The sequence below is a fragment of the Chanodichthys erythropterus genome, chromosome 20 (genome assembly GCF_024489055.1).
Source record: "Chanodichthys erythropterus isolate Z2021 chromosome 20, ASM2448905v1, whole genome shotgun sequence".
In the NCBI taxonomy this organism is placed as follows: domain Eukaryota; kingdom Metazoa; phylum Chordata; class Actinopteri; order Cypriniformes; family Xenocyprididae; genus Chanodichthys; species Chanodichthys erythropterus.
In genome coordinates, this window is record NC_090240.1 from 23,765,845 (window position 1) to 23,780,988 (window position 15,144).

General features: G+C 35.7%; 1 protein-coding gene across 2 annotated transcripts; it reads left to right on the plus strand.

The window, feature by feature from the left end:
* The first annotated feature begins 382 nt into the window (after positions 1–382).
* Positions 383–9,028, plus strand: tmem240a (transmembrane protein 240a). Of its 2 annotated transcripts, none has more exons than XM_067372030.1 (4): positions 383–659; positions 928–1,034; positions 2,804–3,012; positions 8,624–9,028. In XM_067372030.1, the coding sequence occupies exons 1-4, from the start codon at positions 603–605 to the stop codon at positions 8,776–8,778; spliced, it is 528 nt and encodes a 175-aa protein (XP_067228131.1). In that variant the 5' UTR covers positions 383–602; the 3' UTR covers positions 8,779–9,028. The 2 variants fall into 2 exon arrangements, with proteins under 2 accessions (XP_067228131.1, XP_067228132.1); XM_067372031.1 differs by having other exon boundaries at positions 573–659; positions 844–1,034.
* The last annotated feature ends 6,116 nt before the right edge of the window (positions 9,029–15,144 follow it).

Below are 15,144 nucleotides of genomic sequence, written 5' to 3' on the forward strand. Positions count from 1 at the left end.
GCGTGCGTGTGTAAATAATATATATTTTAAATATAAAGTAGCGCCTAGTTTCTTAGTAAGGAATGAATATTAAAGCGGCTTGCCACATACAGTGTGGCGATCGCAGCAGATATGTAAAGCCGACTACACATTTCTTCAAATAAAGCCTTGACGACGAATCTCAGGTCTTCTAGATGTCAACTATTAGACAGATATATCAGAGAACTAGCTGACACTGGCATTGCTCTTTTTCGCAAGACATTACCAGCGACGTCGGAGCGCAAAAGCAGTAGCATCAGTAATCAGACTAGGACGCTCTCCTCAGCTCCCTCCCAACCGCACAGCTGAGGCGGATTCAACTGCAGCACTGGGGGAACGTATCGCTGGATGTGGGTGAAGACTGTGTGAATGCGCGTGTAGGCTCATACGCTGGGATAGCGAGATCTGGTCATCCTAACCCTATGCGCCTTAAGAACACTTCCCAATCTGGCGGGTTCAGGAATGAGGCAGGTGTAGCGGCGAGGGCGCATCCATGAGCGTCTTCTCCCGGGACGGCATGTTTTTAGTTTAACCGGATTTGTTGAACAGACTGGGGAAGAGGAAAGGCGAGTTCGGAAGTTTTGATGCATATGATCACAACCACCATGATTTTTATGATCCTCGGTGCTTCAGTTGTCATGGTAAGACCTTTAGTCTGTCTAAGCACTTCATAATTGTGCATTTCTGTCATTTTCAAAGTGAAATCGGGGCTTAACGAGAGCGTGGACCGCTGAAAGTCCATTTAAAAATCTCATTAAACAGCACAACCCTATTTGTGTCTATTACTGGCTGATGTGGCAATGTAATGTGTATTTTCCCCTGCAGTGGTCACAGTACCAGGTCATGTAGCGGTTGCTGTGTTCCAATACTGCTTGTCATGTCCCGGTTGACTCGAATGGTTCTTTGCAGGCGATAGCGTGTTTAATGGACATGAACGCACTCCTGGACCGCTTTCACAACTACATCTTACCGCATTTACGAGGGGAAGACCGCGTCTGTCATTGCAACTGTGGAAGGTAAAAAAAACCAAACGTTTTTAATGAATTGAATTCTAGCACGAGATCCAGAAATTGACAGCTTCCCCATCTATTACTAACAGCTCATAGGCCTGAGCCATTCTCCAGCCCCCGAAACACAGTGTTTTCCATTTCATCTCATTTATCCAAATGGATTTTGTCACATTAAGGCCTTATATGTGTATTCGTGGGGTTTCTGTCACAATTTGGGCGTAATTCGACTGGTTTATCAATACTGAGCAGCTACTGTTGCTTTGCGTCGGTGTTTCAGTATGAGAATTCTCCTTGATTTTTCTGCTTGTGTTTTTTTTTTTTCTTTCTGCGTATCAAGGTGTGATTTTTCTCCAACCACAGCCAGAGATGTTGTTCTTTTGGGTTTGTGTGTTGGCCACACAATTACGTTAATATTATTTAAATAAAAATGTGATTTTAAGACAGTACTTGTTTAGTGTAGTACAAAAATTGTAATTTTTACGTACAGATAGTCTATATTTTGTAAAGTCATACACGACTAATATACTCCATTTATTTATTTACATACATATTTTGTATTTTATATAGACCTACAAGGCTAATATACCCTATTTTTTATATTAAATATTACTGAAGCTCGGTTTTGTTAGTTATCATTTGCACAACAGTTTCTGTTCAAGCTACAACTGTTGATTACAAGTTGTTGATGTAAGAATATCTGACAGTAAATTAGGTCAGTTCATAATTGTTCTCGATTAGATGTGCATGTTTTTACACCTTTACTGTTGGTGGAGATCTGATAATCGCAGGTTTTACTTCCACTTTCCAAACATAGAGTATATTCTGTGTCACATATCAGGACCAAGAGCGTTTTAAATGGGTCATGGTCAGTGAAAACCTGCTTACTGTCCTTGATATTTGCAGAAACAAGGCATAAAACTCTCATGTGGTTTTTTTTTTTTTTTTTTTCATGAAACTTAAAACCAATTAAACAGATCAACCATATTATCATGCTTTGTGTTGATCATTGTCATTAATAGACATTCCCTATAGATGCATACATAATTTTGTCAGTTAATCTGTTCATACATACAGTCCTTTGACATCTGCAAACATGAGCTGTCTAACTTCTTTCACTTCACATGTAAATCAACATCTGTATGACTTGTCTTTTTAAAATGTTACTACTGTTATAGTTTTTTTCCTTCTTAACTGGAAAAAAATGAGAGTTCAAACTATTGTAGGACATTTTTTAAAATCACATGTTACAGAAAAAGAAATAAATTTGCACTCACACTGCATGTAACTTAAACTTATGCATGAATTAGTTCTATACAACAAGAATTAAGCTGTCATGTCCGGTCCGGTTTTTAAGTTACAAAACCAGATGAAGAGTTACCCATGCTTAAAGTCTTTTTTAACACTTATCTGAGACACTTGCTTATAATTCTGTTGAAACATTTTCCCATAGACCGCCATAAACATCACAGCGCAACAAAAAATGCATTATTTGCGACAGCTGTGTGCCATATGTTTAATGCATTGATATGTTCCAAGACAACAAACCCAGCTTGACTGAGCTCAGTTGGATCCAAGTAATATCAGTATAGAAAACGCATGTTTTTCCACCCTGCTGAAAGCGCTATCAAAGCAACCTTTTGTGCAATAATATGTCCTATCTCCTAATTTATTGTTTCACTTTCTTATACTTTTATTATAGTATATTTACTGTTCATGTATGTTCACCTCTGTTGTTGAATGTAAACCTCTAAACAGTTTTCCACTCTCTGCCTTAGGCATCATGTTCACTACGTAATTCCATATGATGGAGATCATTCGCTCGTGGACTCGTCTGAGAATTACTTTGTGAGTGACAGTGTGACCAAACAGGAGATGGACCTCATGCTGGGGCTGTTGCTGGGCTTCTGTATCAGCTGGCTGTTGTTGTGGCTGGATGGAGCTTTGCACTGTGCTGTGAGGGCCTGGAGAGCCAGTCGCTATTATGGTGAGTGGGAAGAACATTGTAACCAAGAGTTTATGGAGAGCATACATGTGGATAGATGTAAAGGACAAAGAATATGCTTGTAGGAACTATGCAGACCAGGATTTGGTTACTGAAAATTAAATTTTAGCTTATATAGAGAAAGTGAGTGTTCATGCATTTCTTTTTATGCATCAAAATCAAAATTCTTCCCTTACGTGACAATTTATTTAATGTTATGAACAGAAATTTTTACAATAATGCTTTTTGTTTATTTGTTGCCATTATATTTTGTTTAGCATGATCATTTTCAGGTTGAATGTGGTTGAGTGTTATTTCCATGCTCAATAAATGGCATGTTTTATGTGCAAGATTTAAATGGATGTATTGTATTCAGGTACTAATACTGTATCTCAAAAACTAAAGAATTGACGTCAAACACTTTACTGTGAAGAACAAGTGCCTTAAAGAGTTAGTTGACCCAAAAATGAAATTTCTGTCATTAATTAATCAACCTCATGTTGTTCCAAACCTGTAAGACCTTAGTTCATATTCAGAACACAAATTAAGATATTTTTGATGAAATCCGTGAACTTTCTGGCCTCCGATAGACTTCAACGTTATTACCATTTTTAAGGCCCAGGAAGGTAGTAAAGACATTGTTAAAATAGTCCATGTGTCTACAGTGGTTCAAACTTATGAAACATAGCGTCTTTATTTAACTATTTATTCTCTTCCCTGTCATTCTCCTATGCTGTTTACATTGTAGACACAGTGCAGCACTTCTGGGTTCTACGTCAGAACACCGGCTCATTATTGGTCGGCTCCTTTGTCAGTATGCATCGTAATGCTCATGTGAACAGCGTCGGCCAATACTGAGCCGGTGTTCTGACGCAGAACCTGGAAGCGCTGCACTGTGTTTACAATGTAAACAGTGAAGGAGAATGACAAGGAAAAACAGAAATTGTTGAATAAAGTTATTTTTGTTTGTTTTTTTTGTGCACAAAAAGTATTCTCGACGCTTCATAACATTAAGGTTGAACCACTGTAGTCACATGGACTATTTTAACGATGTCTTTAGTACCTTTCTGGGCCTTGAAAGTGGTAATAACGTTGCAGTGTGTTGGATGTGCGTCAGATTTCATCAAAAATATCTTAATTTGTGTTCTGAAAATGAACGAAGGTCTTATGGGTTTGGAACAACATGAGGGTGAGTACTTAATAACAGAATTTTTGGGTGAACTAACCCTTTAAATGTTAGTGACAACATGAACACAGCTTGTGCTCATACAGCTAATAAAGTACATTAGCTGTGTCTCAAAGAGTAAAATATCAAAATTAAATGAACAAGAGTAAAAACTGTACTTTTGAATTATTATATAAGTGGTTTTATAATATAAAATACAGTACAGTTAGAGTGATTTGTATAGAATTAAATCCTTATACATTTCTAAATACGTTTTTAAAATGTGTCCCACTGTATTGGTTTTATGTTAATAAACATGTTTTTTTCCAAACACTCCCAAAATTCAATTTTCTGTCCCCAAACATTTACACACCTACATTTTTCATTTTCATCAGCTGTCAGCGCTCCCCTTCTGCCCTGTTATTATCACCCTCAGTAATGAATGTATTAAGATGATGACTGTGGCTGCAGAAACTAACAGCAGGTTTTCACTCAATGTAACTGAATCACAGGCAACACAGCAGTTGTTTATAACAGTTGTCTGTGGTCCTTTGAGAGTAAAGAGGTACATAAGCTGTGGCAGAATATGTAAATAGTGCTTTAAAATGGAATGCTTTTAGTTTTAATATGATTAGTGTGTATTCATTGGATGAACTAGTAATTAATGGTGAGCCAAGGTGAGTGATAGATCAAGAAAGTAAGAAAGCTTTGAAGAATATATATATATATATATATATATATGATTAGTTCCTGTCCTTGATTCTGATTGGTCAGTATCTGTGTTTTATTCACGATAAAACACGGCTATGACCGCTTCACCCAACGGTTCTGTGTATCACTACACAACACCCTTAGCAACCACTCTTAGCAACGTAATCTGTATGTTCTCAATTGATATTGTTCATTGAAGCTTACTGTATTATGAGAATTTTGACAGTATTGTGAGAAAAAGATCGAGTAAGTGAGTTTATTTCCTGCATTCAGATTTAGCATTTTCCTTCAGTTCAGTCCTATGTTCATAATAAATAAATCTATTTAAATGTCCATCGTATTATCTTGTCCTTTTAACAGTTAAGGGGTTTTCCCGTGACTGACAGCGCTAGTCAAAGCATTTGTCAGTTGCGTCTTGTTCCGTGTTCACAACAATTCAGTCTTTTCAATATAAAAGTCTTTGCTACTGACTGACACACTCATAAAGACAGTCTTTGCCGCCATCTAATGGTGTAATAATGTAACTTCTGTTGCTGTTCATGGTCAGGGACTATTTTTTCCGGCGGAAGGAAGGCTTTTAGAAAAAGTTTACTTAATGAAAGTTGCATTGATACATATTTCTGTCTTTAATATATGTATTGTGTGGTAACCGTTTTATAAAAGCAATAAGGTACTCGAGGCTGGTGCTGTATCGTGAATAAGTCACGGCTGAAGGGTGTTGTTAGGCAAGACACGAAACTGACTTATTCACGATACAGCACAGCCTCTCACACCTTATTGCTTACATATATATTTATAAAATGGCCACTACTAACAAGGGCTTGTTCATAAAATAAATAAAAAATGTGTTTGAGTTTAAAATTATTGTATAATATTACCTGTATATTATCTCAAAGCTTCTGCTACGAAAAAAAAAACCCCAGCCCATTATAAAGTACAAAAGTAGTAAGACGAACAACAGCAAAAATATTCCAACAATATTAAAACTGAAAAAGGTAATTTTCGCTACAACTGAGATGCAAAGTGGCATCAGCTGAATTTGAATGAAATTAGAAAAAATGAGTTGAGGTGTCAAATGAGAGATGTTTAAGCAGCGCCAGATTGACCTTATGTCCCAGAGAAAAAAACTCGCAGCCATCTTTAGAATTTTGTGTTTGAACTTCCATTTTGGCGGTAGCTCTGTATATTTCTATGGCATTGCTGTGAAAGTGCAATTAGCTGTTGAAGTAGATTTACTTATTGTAGAGTTAACGAAAGCTATTATGAGAATTGTAATGTTTGAAGCAGATGTCATAACAAATGTCAGTAGACGATTTTAAAATGAGCGTTTCATTCATAAATCCGTAAGATCTTACCTTCATGCTGTGGAAATACAAATTGGAAGACAGAACACAGTGAGCTCAGTGCTGAAAAGGGGCGGGGCTACATAAGGTCAATACAGGAAGATGACAAAAGTGAGAAAACATCAGACCACGGATTTCACCAATTGACCAATCAGAATCAAGTATTCCAGAGCTCTGTGTAAAAATATTTACCAGTTTTTTTTTTTTGAGCAGCACAACCACAAAATGGTATCTCCATATGATATGACCTACTGAGAAAATACTGGGGATGCCCCTCTAGTAAAGCACACCACAGCTGTGAAATTGTGACGTTGATGGCAGGTCAGCCTCATTTAGCCTCACCAAGATAGGGAGTGAAGGTGAGGTTGATGGAAAGGAAGGTGGGAGAGAGATGCTGTCATGCCCCCACCCCCACCAGCACACACACACAGAGACTTGCACCCTTGCACTGTGCGAGTGCTATAAATAGACAAAGAGCAGCTGGAAAGAGAAGGCAAGCTGGCGAGACGTATAAGCGTGCAGTCATACTCTCACACACACAATACATATACAGTGCACTCAAGCACATACCTTGAATTTTAGCTTTCATTTCCTATTTTAGAATTGCTTTGACTGTTTGCTGTTATTCTTTAGCCCCTAATAATTTTCAGCTCAGGAGTGATATATCTGGTAATTGATTTATACTGTAATAATGAAAAAATATTATGGGTGTAACAATATATCATGTCACAATATATCACAATACAAAAATGCAACAATATGGATCGTGACAATATGTATTGTGTATAGTTCACCGAAAATGAAAATTACTGTGTGATTGTTTTAGTGTCAGTACTACATTCAACTACTGTTGAATATAATGTATAATAATGCAATGGGGGAATATTTGTGGGTCCAGATAATGCCAAATGTCTTAAAAAGTGGCCTACATTATTTTAAATATATCAATAACAGAGTGCAAGCATATTCTTATTTTTCTGTATTTTCAGCTTCAGAATCATGAATATTTTTATTCTGGTATCAAACATTGTCCTGTGCATTGGGTTATCAGCACCAAGTCCAAGCCTATTAAATTCCACTCCCAATGTGATACCAAATTTAGCATTTTAATTAATAGTTAATTTTTTGTTAACCTTTTACCATAGGTATCGCAATAATATCGTATTGTGAGTTCAGTATCGTGATATGTATCGAATCGTGACATGAGGGTATCGTTACATCCCCAATAAATAATATTTTATACATTTAGCTTTTATATTTTTAAATATTTTTCACATTTTAAAAATAATTTTATGGTCAGATTAGGGGCAATATATCTGATAACAGATTTATTTCGTAATATGAAAATATATTATAAATGTTTAAATTTTCATATGAATATGTATATCCATATTTTAATAATAAAATATTTTATATATTTTATACGTTTTTTACATTTTAACAATAATTTTCTTTTCAGACAAGAATGTATCTGATAACAGATTTATTTCATAATATTTAAATATTTTAAATGTTTATATTTTTATATTAATATGTATATCCATATTTTAATAATAATATATTTGATATATTTTATACATTTTTTACATTTTAACAATAATTTTCTTTTCAGACAAGAATATATCTGATAACTAATTTATACTGTAATAATGAATCATTTTAAATTTTTTGTCATATTTTATATTATGAATATGTATACCCATATATTAATAATAAAAAATGTATATATTTATCTTAAAAATATTTTTCTTTACGAGAATATATCTGATAACTGATTTACATCATAATAAATGTTGTGTATATTTAAATTTATATATAAAAAATATATATTTATATCTAATATCTAATTTATATTAAAATGTATATATATCTTTTTTATATATATTAATAAAAATGCTATTAATGCTAATAAAAGTGATTGTTACGAATAACACAAGAACTCTGCCTATTGCATCCGTTTAATATCCAGGTCTATATTGAAGTCTTCTTTATTTGGTTCCAGCTATACGGCTTAAAAAACCCTTATTCACTGTCTTCCTCTGTATACCCTTCACGACAGTCCTAGTAGATGGCATACCCGTGGAATGCTATAAATAACCCCCCTTCTCCCATCGCCTCCCTTTCACACACACTGACACACTTCCAACAGGGCTAGTTGTGAGAGGCGGGGCTGTCTGAGGAACTCTCTGTGGTTTTGTTATACCTCTACCCTAGTCTCCACGTCTGGACCCACATGCTGTTTCCATTAACACATTGTGTAGACATGCTGGTTCATTATAAAATGTAGATTTTTTTTCCTTTTCTTAACCATCTCATTAGCTTAGTTATTAAGAATGTATGGAACACCACAGTTTGACCGATGCTAATGCGTTTTATTTCTCTGTGCCGCTCACAGATACCCCTTCCTGGTCGTGGTTGCCTCAGTTCTGCAACCTTCGGGACCTCCGTAGACGCGCACAGCTTCGGCAATTGGAGGATTCCAGCGGAAACATGGTGCACATCAAGCAGAAGCTCTATCACAATGGTCATCCCAGCCCCCGCCACCTCTGACTTTAACAGCAGTTTCCCCAAAACTGCTTCATTACCAGCTGCTGCCTCAGAGACCCACTTTAATTGTTCCACTACATCTTTTAGACGTTCAAGAACCACTCAAGTATTTGCCAAAAGAAGAAAGAAGATTATTGTTGCCAATATGCTGATCTGTGTCCACGTTTGCCACATTTGGCGAACGGTTTAGAAAGGTTTTTTTCTGTACAGGCATTTTATTTTCAATTGCTGATTCTAGGCATGCACTTTTAGAATGGGGGAGGATGCAAGAAATCGTTTTATGAGACATTGGGAGTCAATTCATGTTTATTCCTTGCTTTTCCCTCCCACCTTTTTTAGCTTTTTCATCAGGATACAACTTTTTGGGAGGGGGGTGATAAGCGGGTGGGGTGGGAGGGCGGAGGTCATGGTTTTGTGATGGTATAGTTAGAGATTAATGATCATGTAAATAGTTATACATATTGTTTTATGGGATTTAAATGAACACATGAGTAAGAGGTAACTGTATAAAAAGAGAGAAAAAACATAAAGAGGAAAGAATTTTGAATGCAGATGTGATATGTGAACTTTTTGGATGGATGAAAAAGAGATCACTCTAAAAAAAAAAAAAAAAGAATGATTAGCTTTGTTACTACGTGAAATTAATGAATGTATTAATTTTATCTGTAAATAAAGGAGAGTGCAGGAAGGTTGAAATGAGCGGTCAGGGCTCTTTTTGCTGTTCTGAACGTCATCTGTCCTGTGTGAGAGAGCCGCTAGCACTTGCCTTGTCTTCCCTACACTGTGTCCAATAGCCCTTCCAGGTCTACGTTTAAACTACTCCATACTCAAACAAGAACAACCAGCCTGCCAGCACAGAGAGCCCTGACCCAATTTTCTCTTCCTCTTTATGTCCAGACATTGCTGTTGTGAAGATAAAATGTCTGTTTTATTAAAAGTGCCATTGAAGCACAACAGTGACCCCTAGTTTTGGGATGTGTCATTTCTCAAAGACTGAAGATGTACATGGGACAATCACACATAACACACATGCTGAGGGAAAGCTACATAATCACTACTAACTTTTCCATTGCTAATATAAAAAAACAAAATAGTAATATTCATGATATTTAAACAAAATATTGTATGGCAACCAAAACCTGTGGTAACATGAATGAAACTCATGTGACCTGCTGAGTTTAATAGAGATCCAATGCTATGGTGGAAAAAATTGATGATGAGGAAGTGATAGATAGACTTTGATGCTTTCAATTAAAAACAACTGACAAAAAAATAGGCTAAAAATCAAAAGCAAACACAATATGGGTCAATGACGTGAAGGGTCATTTTTTTGTCCAAAGGCCTTAATAATAATAAAAAACTTTCAAAGTATGAATCCAAAAGGATTTAATTATATTTTGCAGGTATTTTAAAGATTTTGAAGTGCCTGAAGGTCATTCGGTTTAACTGTACAAAGGCCAATACAGCCATTTGTGATTAAAATATCTAAAAATTAAATAAATGTATATATTTTCATTTTGGCATCATATATCAATATGGTATTAAAATTATGTGTAGAAGTCGTTGCTTTGTAATGAGAAAGAATGTAGAGAAAAGTGAATTTCATTGATGTTATTCGGAGTAACCAATATAAAGGGACCATTTTGGATCAAGTCATGGGTTTAATATCATGTGACAGGATGTGACATCATTCAGTTCAGACACCTGCAAAGGACCACATGGTCATGAAGCAAAGTAACAAACTCTCTTTTAGCTATTTGAAAAATTCATGTTTTCACTTGATCATACGCATGTCCCGCAACAAAATCATTTGGTAAAACCACTACAAAACATGGAAAATGTTGTAATATTTTAAAAACTTGTACTAAATATAAAATGTTTGATTGTCCTTTTGCTAGCTAGCTAACTAGATAACAGCTTGTTTGACAATATTGTCATTCAGTATAACCAAAAGTGTCATTCGGTAAAACCGAAAATTTGGTTAAACCGAATGACATTTTTGGTAACAAATTTTGTCCATCTTGTAAAAAATGACAAAAGCAGTGTTAATTGATTATAAAAATCACATAATCTCATTGTTAACGCTTAATAAAACTTCACAATTAATTATATCTCCATTAGGGTTTTTTTTACACTTATTGGTCAGTGACCCATATACTAAAAATAAACACCATCTTCTGAAAATGCAGCAACCTTGAAAGAAAAAAAAGAAAAAATAAATATATATATATATATATATATGTACAATACCAGTCAAAGTTTTGGAATATTTAGAGGATTAGTTCACTTTAGAATGAAAATATTTTTGATAATTTACTCACTCCATGTCATCCAAGACCAAGATGTTCAAGTCTTTCTTTCTTCTGTCAAAAAGAAAATAAGGTTTTTGAGGAAAACATTCCAGGATTTTTCTCTATTTAGTGGACTTAAACAGTTACCAATGGGTTTAAGGTCCAAACTGCAGCATCTGAAGAAAGAAAGACATAACATCTCGGATGACATAGGGGTAAGTAAATTATCAGGAATCATCAAAGTTTTCTTTGATGGGTAGGTTTAGGTAATGTAGGTATAGGGGGATAGAGTTTGTACAGTATAAAAATCATTACATCTATGGGAAGTCCCCATAAAAGATGGAAACCAGTATGTGTGTGTGTGTGTGTGTGTGTGTGTGTGTGTGTGTGTGTGTGTGTGTGTGTGTGTGTGTGTGTGTGTGTGTGTGTGTGTGTTAGACATTGATTTACACTGACTGACATTAAACCATGTAAGGCTGTAAATGTGCTCCATTATAGGTGCGAAATGAAATATCTGAACTGTTTAACTATTGAGGACAATATTTAAAAGACAGATTTAAATACAATCCTTCTGTCTTATAAGGTCAAAGGGATTTGTTAAAAGCTCTTCTGGCAGAAGTGGGACTCACTTGACAGATAAACGTAGACTACTCCACTTGAGGCCTGAATAAGATTGCTTTTGATCCAGGAGTCACTGCAGATCTCTGGGTGGAAATGAGACAAGGCCGATAAACACCATCCCAGTTTTACCTTGAAGGGATGTTTAAATGCTTTTTCAACCGTAATTATTGATGTCTCTCAAACAAGGGAGGAAAATCCCAGTCAAGATCCATTCACATCCCAGATTTCTGCTGTTGTTGGCATGCACAACGAGGTGGCTGAGCTGTTAAGGCAATGGACTGCTCTGGCATTGTGCTCTGCTCCTATGGGGTTATCTTAAAATGCTGTCAAAGGTGTTTTAAAATTCTCTTCACTCTGTTTTCCTTCCTAAAGTGATGAGTATCTGCAGAAATACCTTTGCATTTGGCATTTAGTATTTCGCTGTGGATCAGCTACATTTTGTACAGCAAAAACCTGAATAATGAATAAAGAGTTCAATAACAAAAAACTAAGATAAAATTAACAACAACATTACAGGCTTCAGCATACAATTTGGGCTTTATCAGATATTAGTATTTGTTTTATGATTTAAAGGGTTAGTTCATCCTAAAATGAAATTTCTCACCCTCATGTCGTTCTAAAACCGTAAGACCTTCGTTCACCTTCTGAGCACACATTAAGGTATTTTTGATTAAATCTGCAAGGTATATGACACTTTCAAGGTCCAGAAAGGTACTAAAGACATCGTTAAAACAGTCAACGTCACTGCAGTGGTTCAACCTTAATTTTATGAAGTGACGAGAATACAAAAAATAAAAGACTTTATTCAACAATCTATTCTCTTCCCTATCATTATAGTTACGCAGTTGCCGCAGTAAGTACAGTGAAGGCTTCCATGTTTACATCTGAATGCCGGATCAGTATTGGCCAAAGCTGATCACGTGAGCCGGCCAATAATGAGTCAGCGTTCTGACCTAAACAACGTATGAGAATGACACAGAAGAGAAGATATTGTTGAATAAAGTCGTTATTTTGTTTTTGTTTTTGCGCACAAAAAGTATTCTTGTTGCTTCATAAAATTAAGGTTGAGTCATGTCGACTGTTTTAATAATGTCTTTAGTACCTTTCTGGACCTTGAAAGTGGTGATTATATTGCTGTCTATGGACGAGTCCTATACCTCTCGGATTTCATCAAAAATATCTTAATTTGTGTTCTGAAGATGAATGAAGGTCTTACGGGTGTGGAACGACATGAGGGTGAGTAATTAAAGACAGAATTTTAATTTTTTGGGTGAACTAGCTCTCTATTCTCTAAACTTAAAGGTTCACCCAAAAATGAACAATCATTTACTCATGTCATTCCAAACCCATATGTATTTTTTCTCCTGCAGAACACATATGAAGATATTATGAAAGCCAGTGGATGTCCAAAACAACACTGGAGCACACTGACTTTCATTATATGGGGAGAAACAAACAAACAACAAAAACACACAGTCACACATGAGGCATCTTGATATCAGTTTCTTAATAATGAAGAATAAAGAAGTCAGGAATTTCATATAACTATTATGAAGTCTTAAATATATGCAGCATTATGCAAGGGCATGGTATATTCCTGCTATATTTTTCTATTTAGTTTCATAATGTTGATTCAAATTTGGTTTAAGGCTGCTTACAGTACCAAGAGGTCAGGTTTTTTTACTATGTGAATCCAGACCTTTTGATGCTGTGTGATATGCGAGTTGCTCCTCATATCATCTTATGAGGTACAGATTATGGCCCTTGCGACTGCTTATATGCTTATTTTTTAATATGGCCACTTTTTCTAGAGTTTCCTTTTTCATTGTCAGTATAGGGGACCGCACATAATGATGAAATGTATAACATAAAATAAAAAATAGAAAAATACTTTTTAAAAATCTACTGTATTATATTATATACACAAGTTCCAAAATGTGTTTTTTGGCCATATAAGAACCATTTTGTGTTCACGTTTAGTAAACAGTTAATTAAAGCAGAACTAAGCAACTTTTTTACCTTCATAAATAGTTTTCTAAGTCCTTACAATGGTTAATTGACTTGTAGTGGTGTGTTTGAGGCGAGCACTAACCCCCTCTGGCACGTCTACGCCAGAAAACAGTAACTTTACTTGCAAGTTGAGCTGCGCCGACCCGACACAATCTCGCCTCATGTTCACGTTCACGTGACAAAATGGTTTACGGTCATTCAAAAACAATGTATTATGACTTTATAAGACAATTTCGAAAATTACCCACCTCCAATCGAGATTTCTTGTATTGTATTTGCAAAACTACTGCGCTGGTGAGCGTTGTAGTCGTTGTAGTGAAGAGCTGCGCTTGGAGTATATAGGGTATGCACGTGACGTCACCTTCGACCGTTACGACTGTGGTCACGCCCACTGAGTGGCACAAAGACAGTCATGCAGCATTGGTTTTCAGCGTGAATATCGCGAAACACACACAAAACACTTCCAAAACGGGAAAGAGCTTTACTGTACAAAAAGCTTTGACACAAAACCTTAGGTATATTTAAAGACTGCCGAAAGCTACAGAAAAAAGAAGCAAATGGATCACTGCAATTCACAGAAACGGCTGGACTGCAGGCAGAGAAACATGCTTTACCGTTATCATTTTGTGTCAAAATTGTTGGATTTTGAGGTAAAATCATACCATATATATTGTATTGTGTTGACAACTCATCAATTAAATATTTACCATCTTATATTCTGCATATAATTGTGTGTTTTTAAATAGACACTGACAAAAACTATACAAGTTTTAGGGCTGGACGATATGACGATATATATAACATTGATATAAGTGGTTACTCGGATTTAAACCTACCTATATTGTAGTTATATAAAATATCCACAGGCAGCTTTGCTTTATGTTTCCCCTGCGTCGAAATCAGGCACATATAATGTCAGGAAACACGATTCCTGGCTGCAATGTCAATATCCATTGATTAGGTTTATTTGACAAGTTGTAAGAAAAACTTTCGAGTCCAACCTTTAGTGTAATCGTTTGTTTTACTCGCGTTTTCGCAGTTTCCCCTATTAAAGCCAGTCATGCAGCAGGTTCTTTTGCCACTCAGTCCAGCTGAGGGAGCGCGTTCTGGCGGGAAACTGACGTCTATGCATACCCTCTATTGACGACAGTGTGATTCACTGAAGGAACCTGTAGGGGGAGCTTCGCAAATCTTACTGAGTTCCGCTTTAAAAAACAACAAAAAACATTTTGTTTCTAGTGTAAAGAATATTTAAATAATCTAAAGATCTTTTTATCCCCACTATAGAGAACCTTTTGTTCAATGGAAATGTTCCATGGAATGTTAAAGGTTCTTCATGGAACCAGATGCCAATAAAGAATCTATAAAACTGATAGAAATAATCATATTAAAATCCAATAACAAAAAAACTAAGCTAAAATTAACAACATTACAGGGTTCAGCATTC

Bases quoted from the DNA above. Each gene is read 5' to 3' on its own strand.
- tmem240a (XM_067372030.1), top strand. From the start codon at position 603: ATGCATATGATCACAACCACCATGATTTTTATGATCCTCGGTGCTTCA. The intron at 660-927 runs GTAAGACCTTTA...GGTTCTTTGCAG, and splicing joins TCGGTGCTTCAGTTGTCATG to GCGATAGCGTGTTTAATGGA. The intron at 1,035-2,803 runs GTAAAAAAAACC...TCTCTGCCTTAG, and splicing joins TGTCATTGCAACTGTGGAAG to GCATCATGTTCACTACGTAA.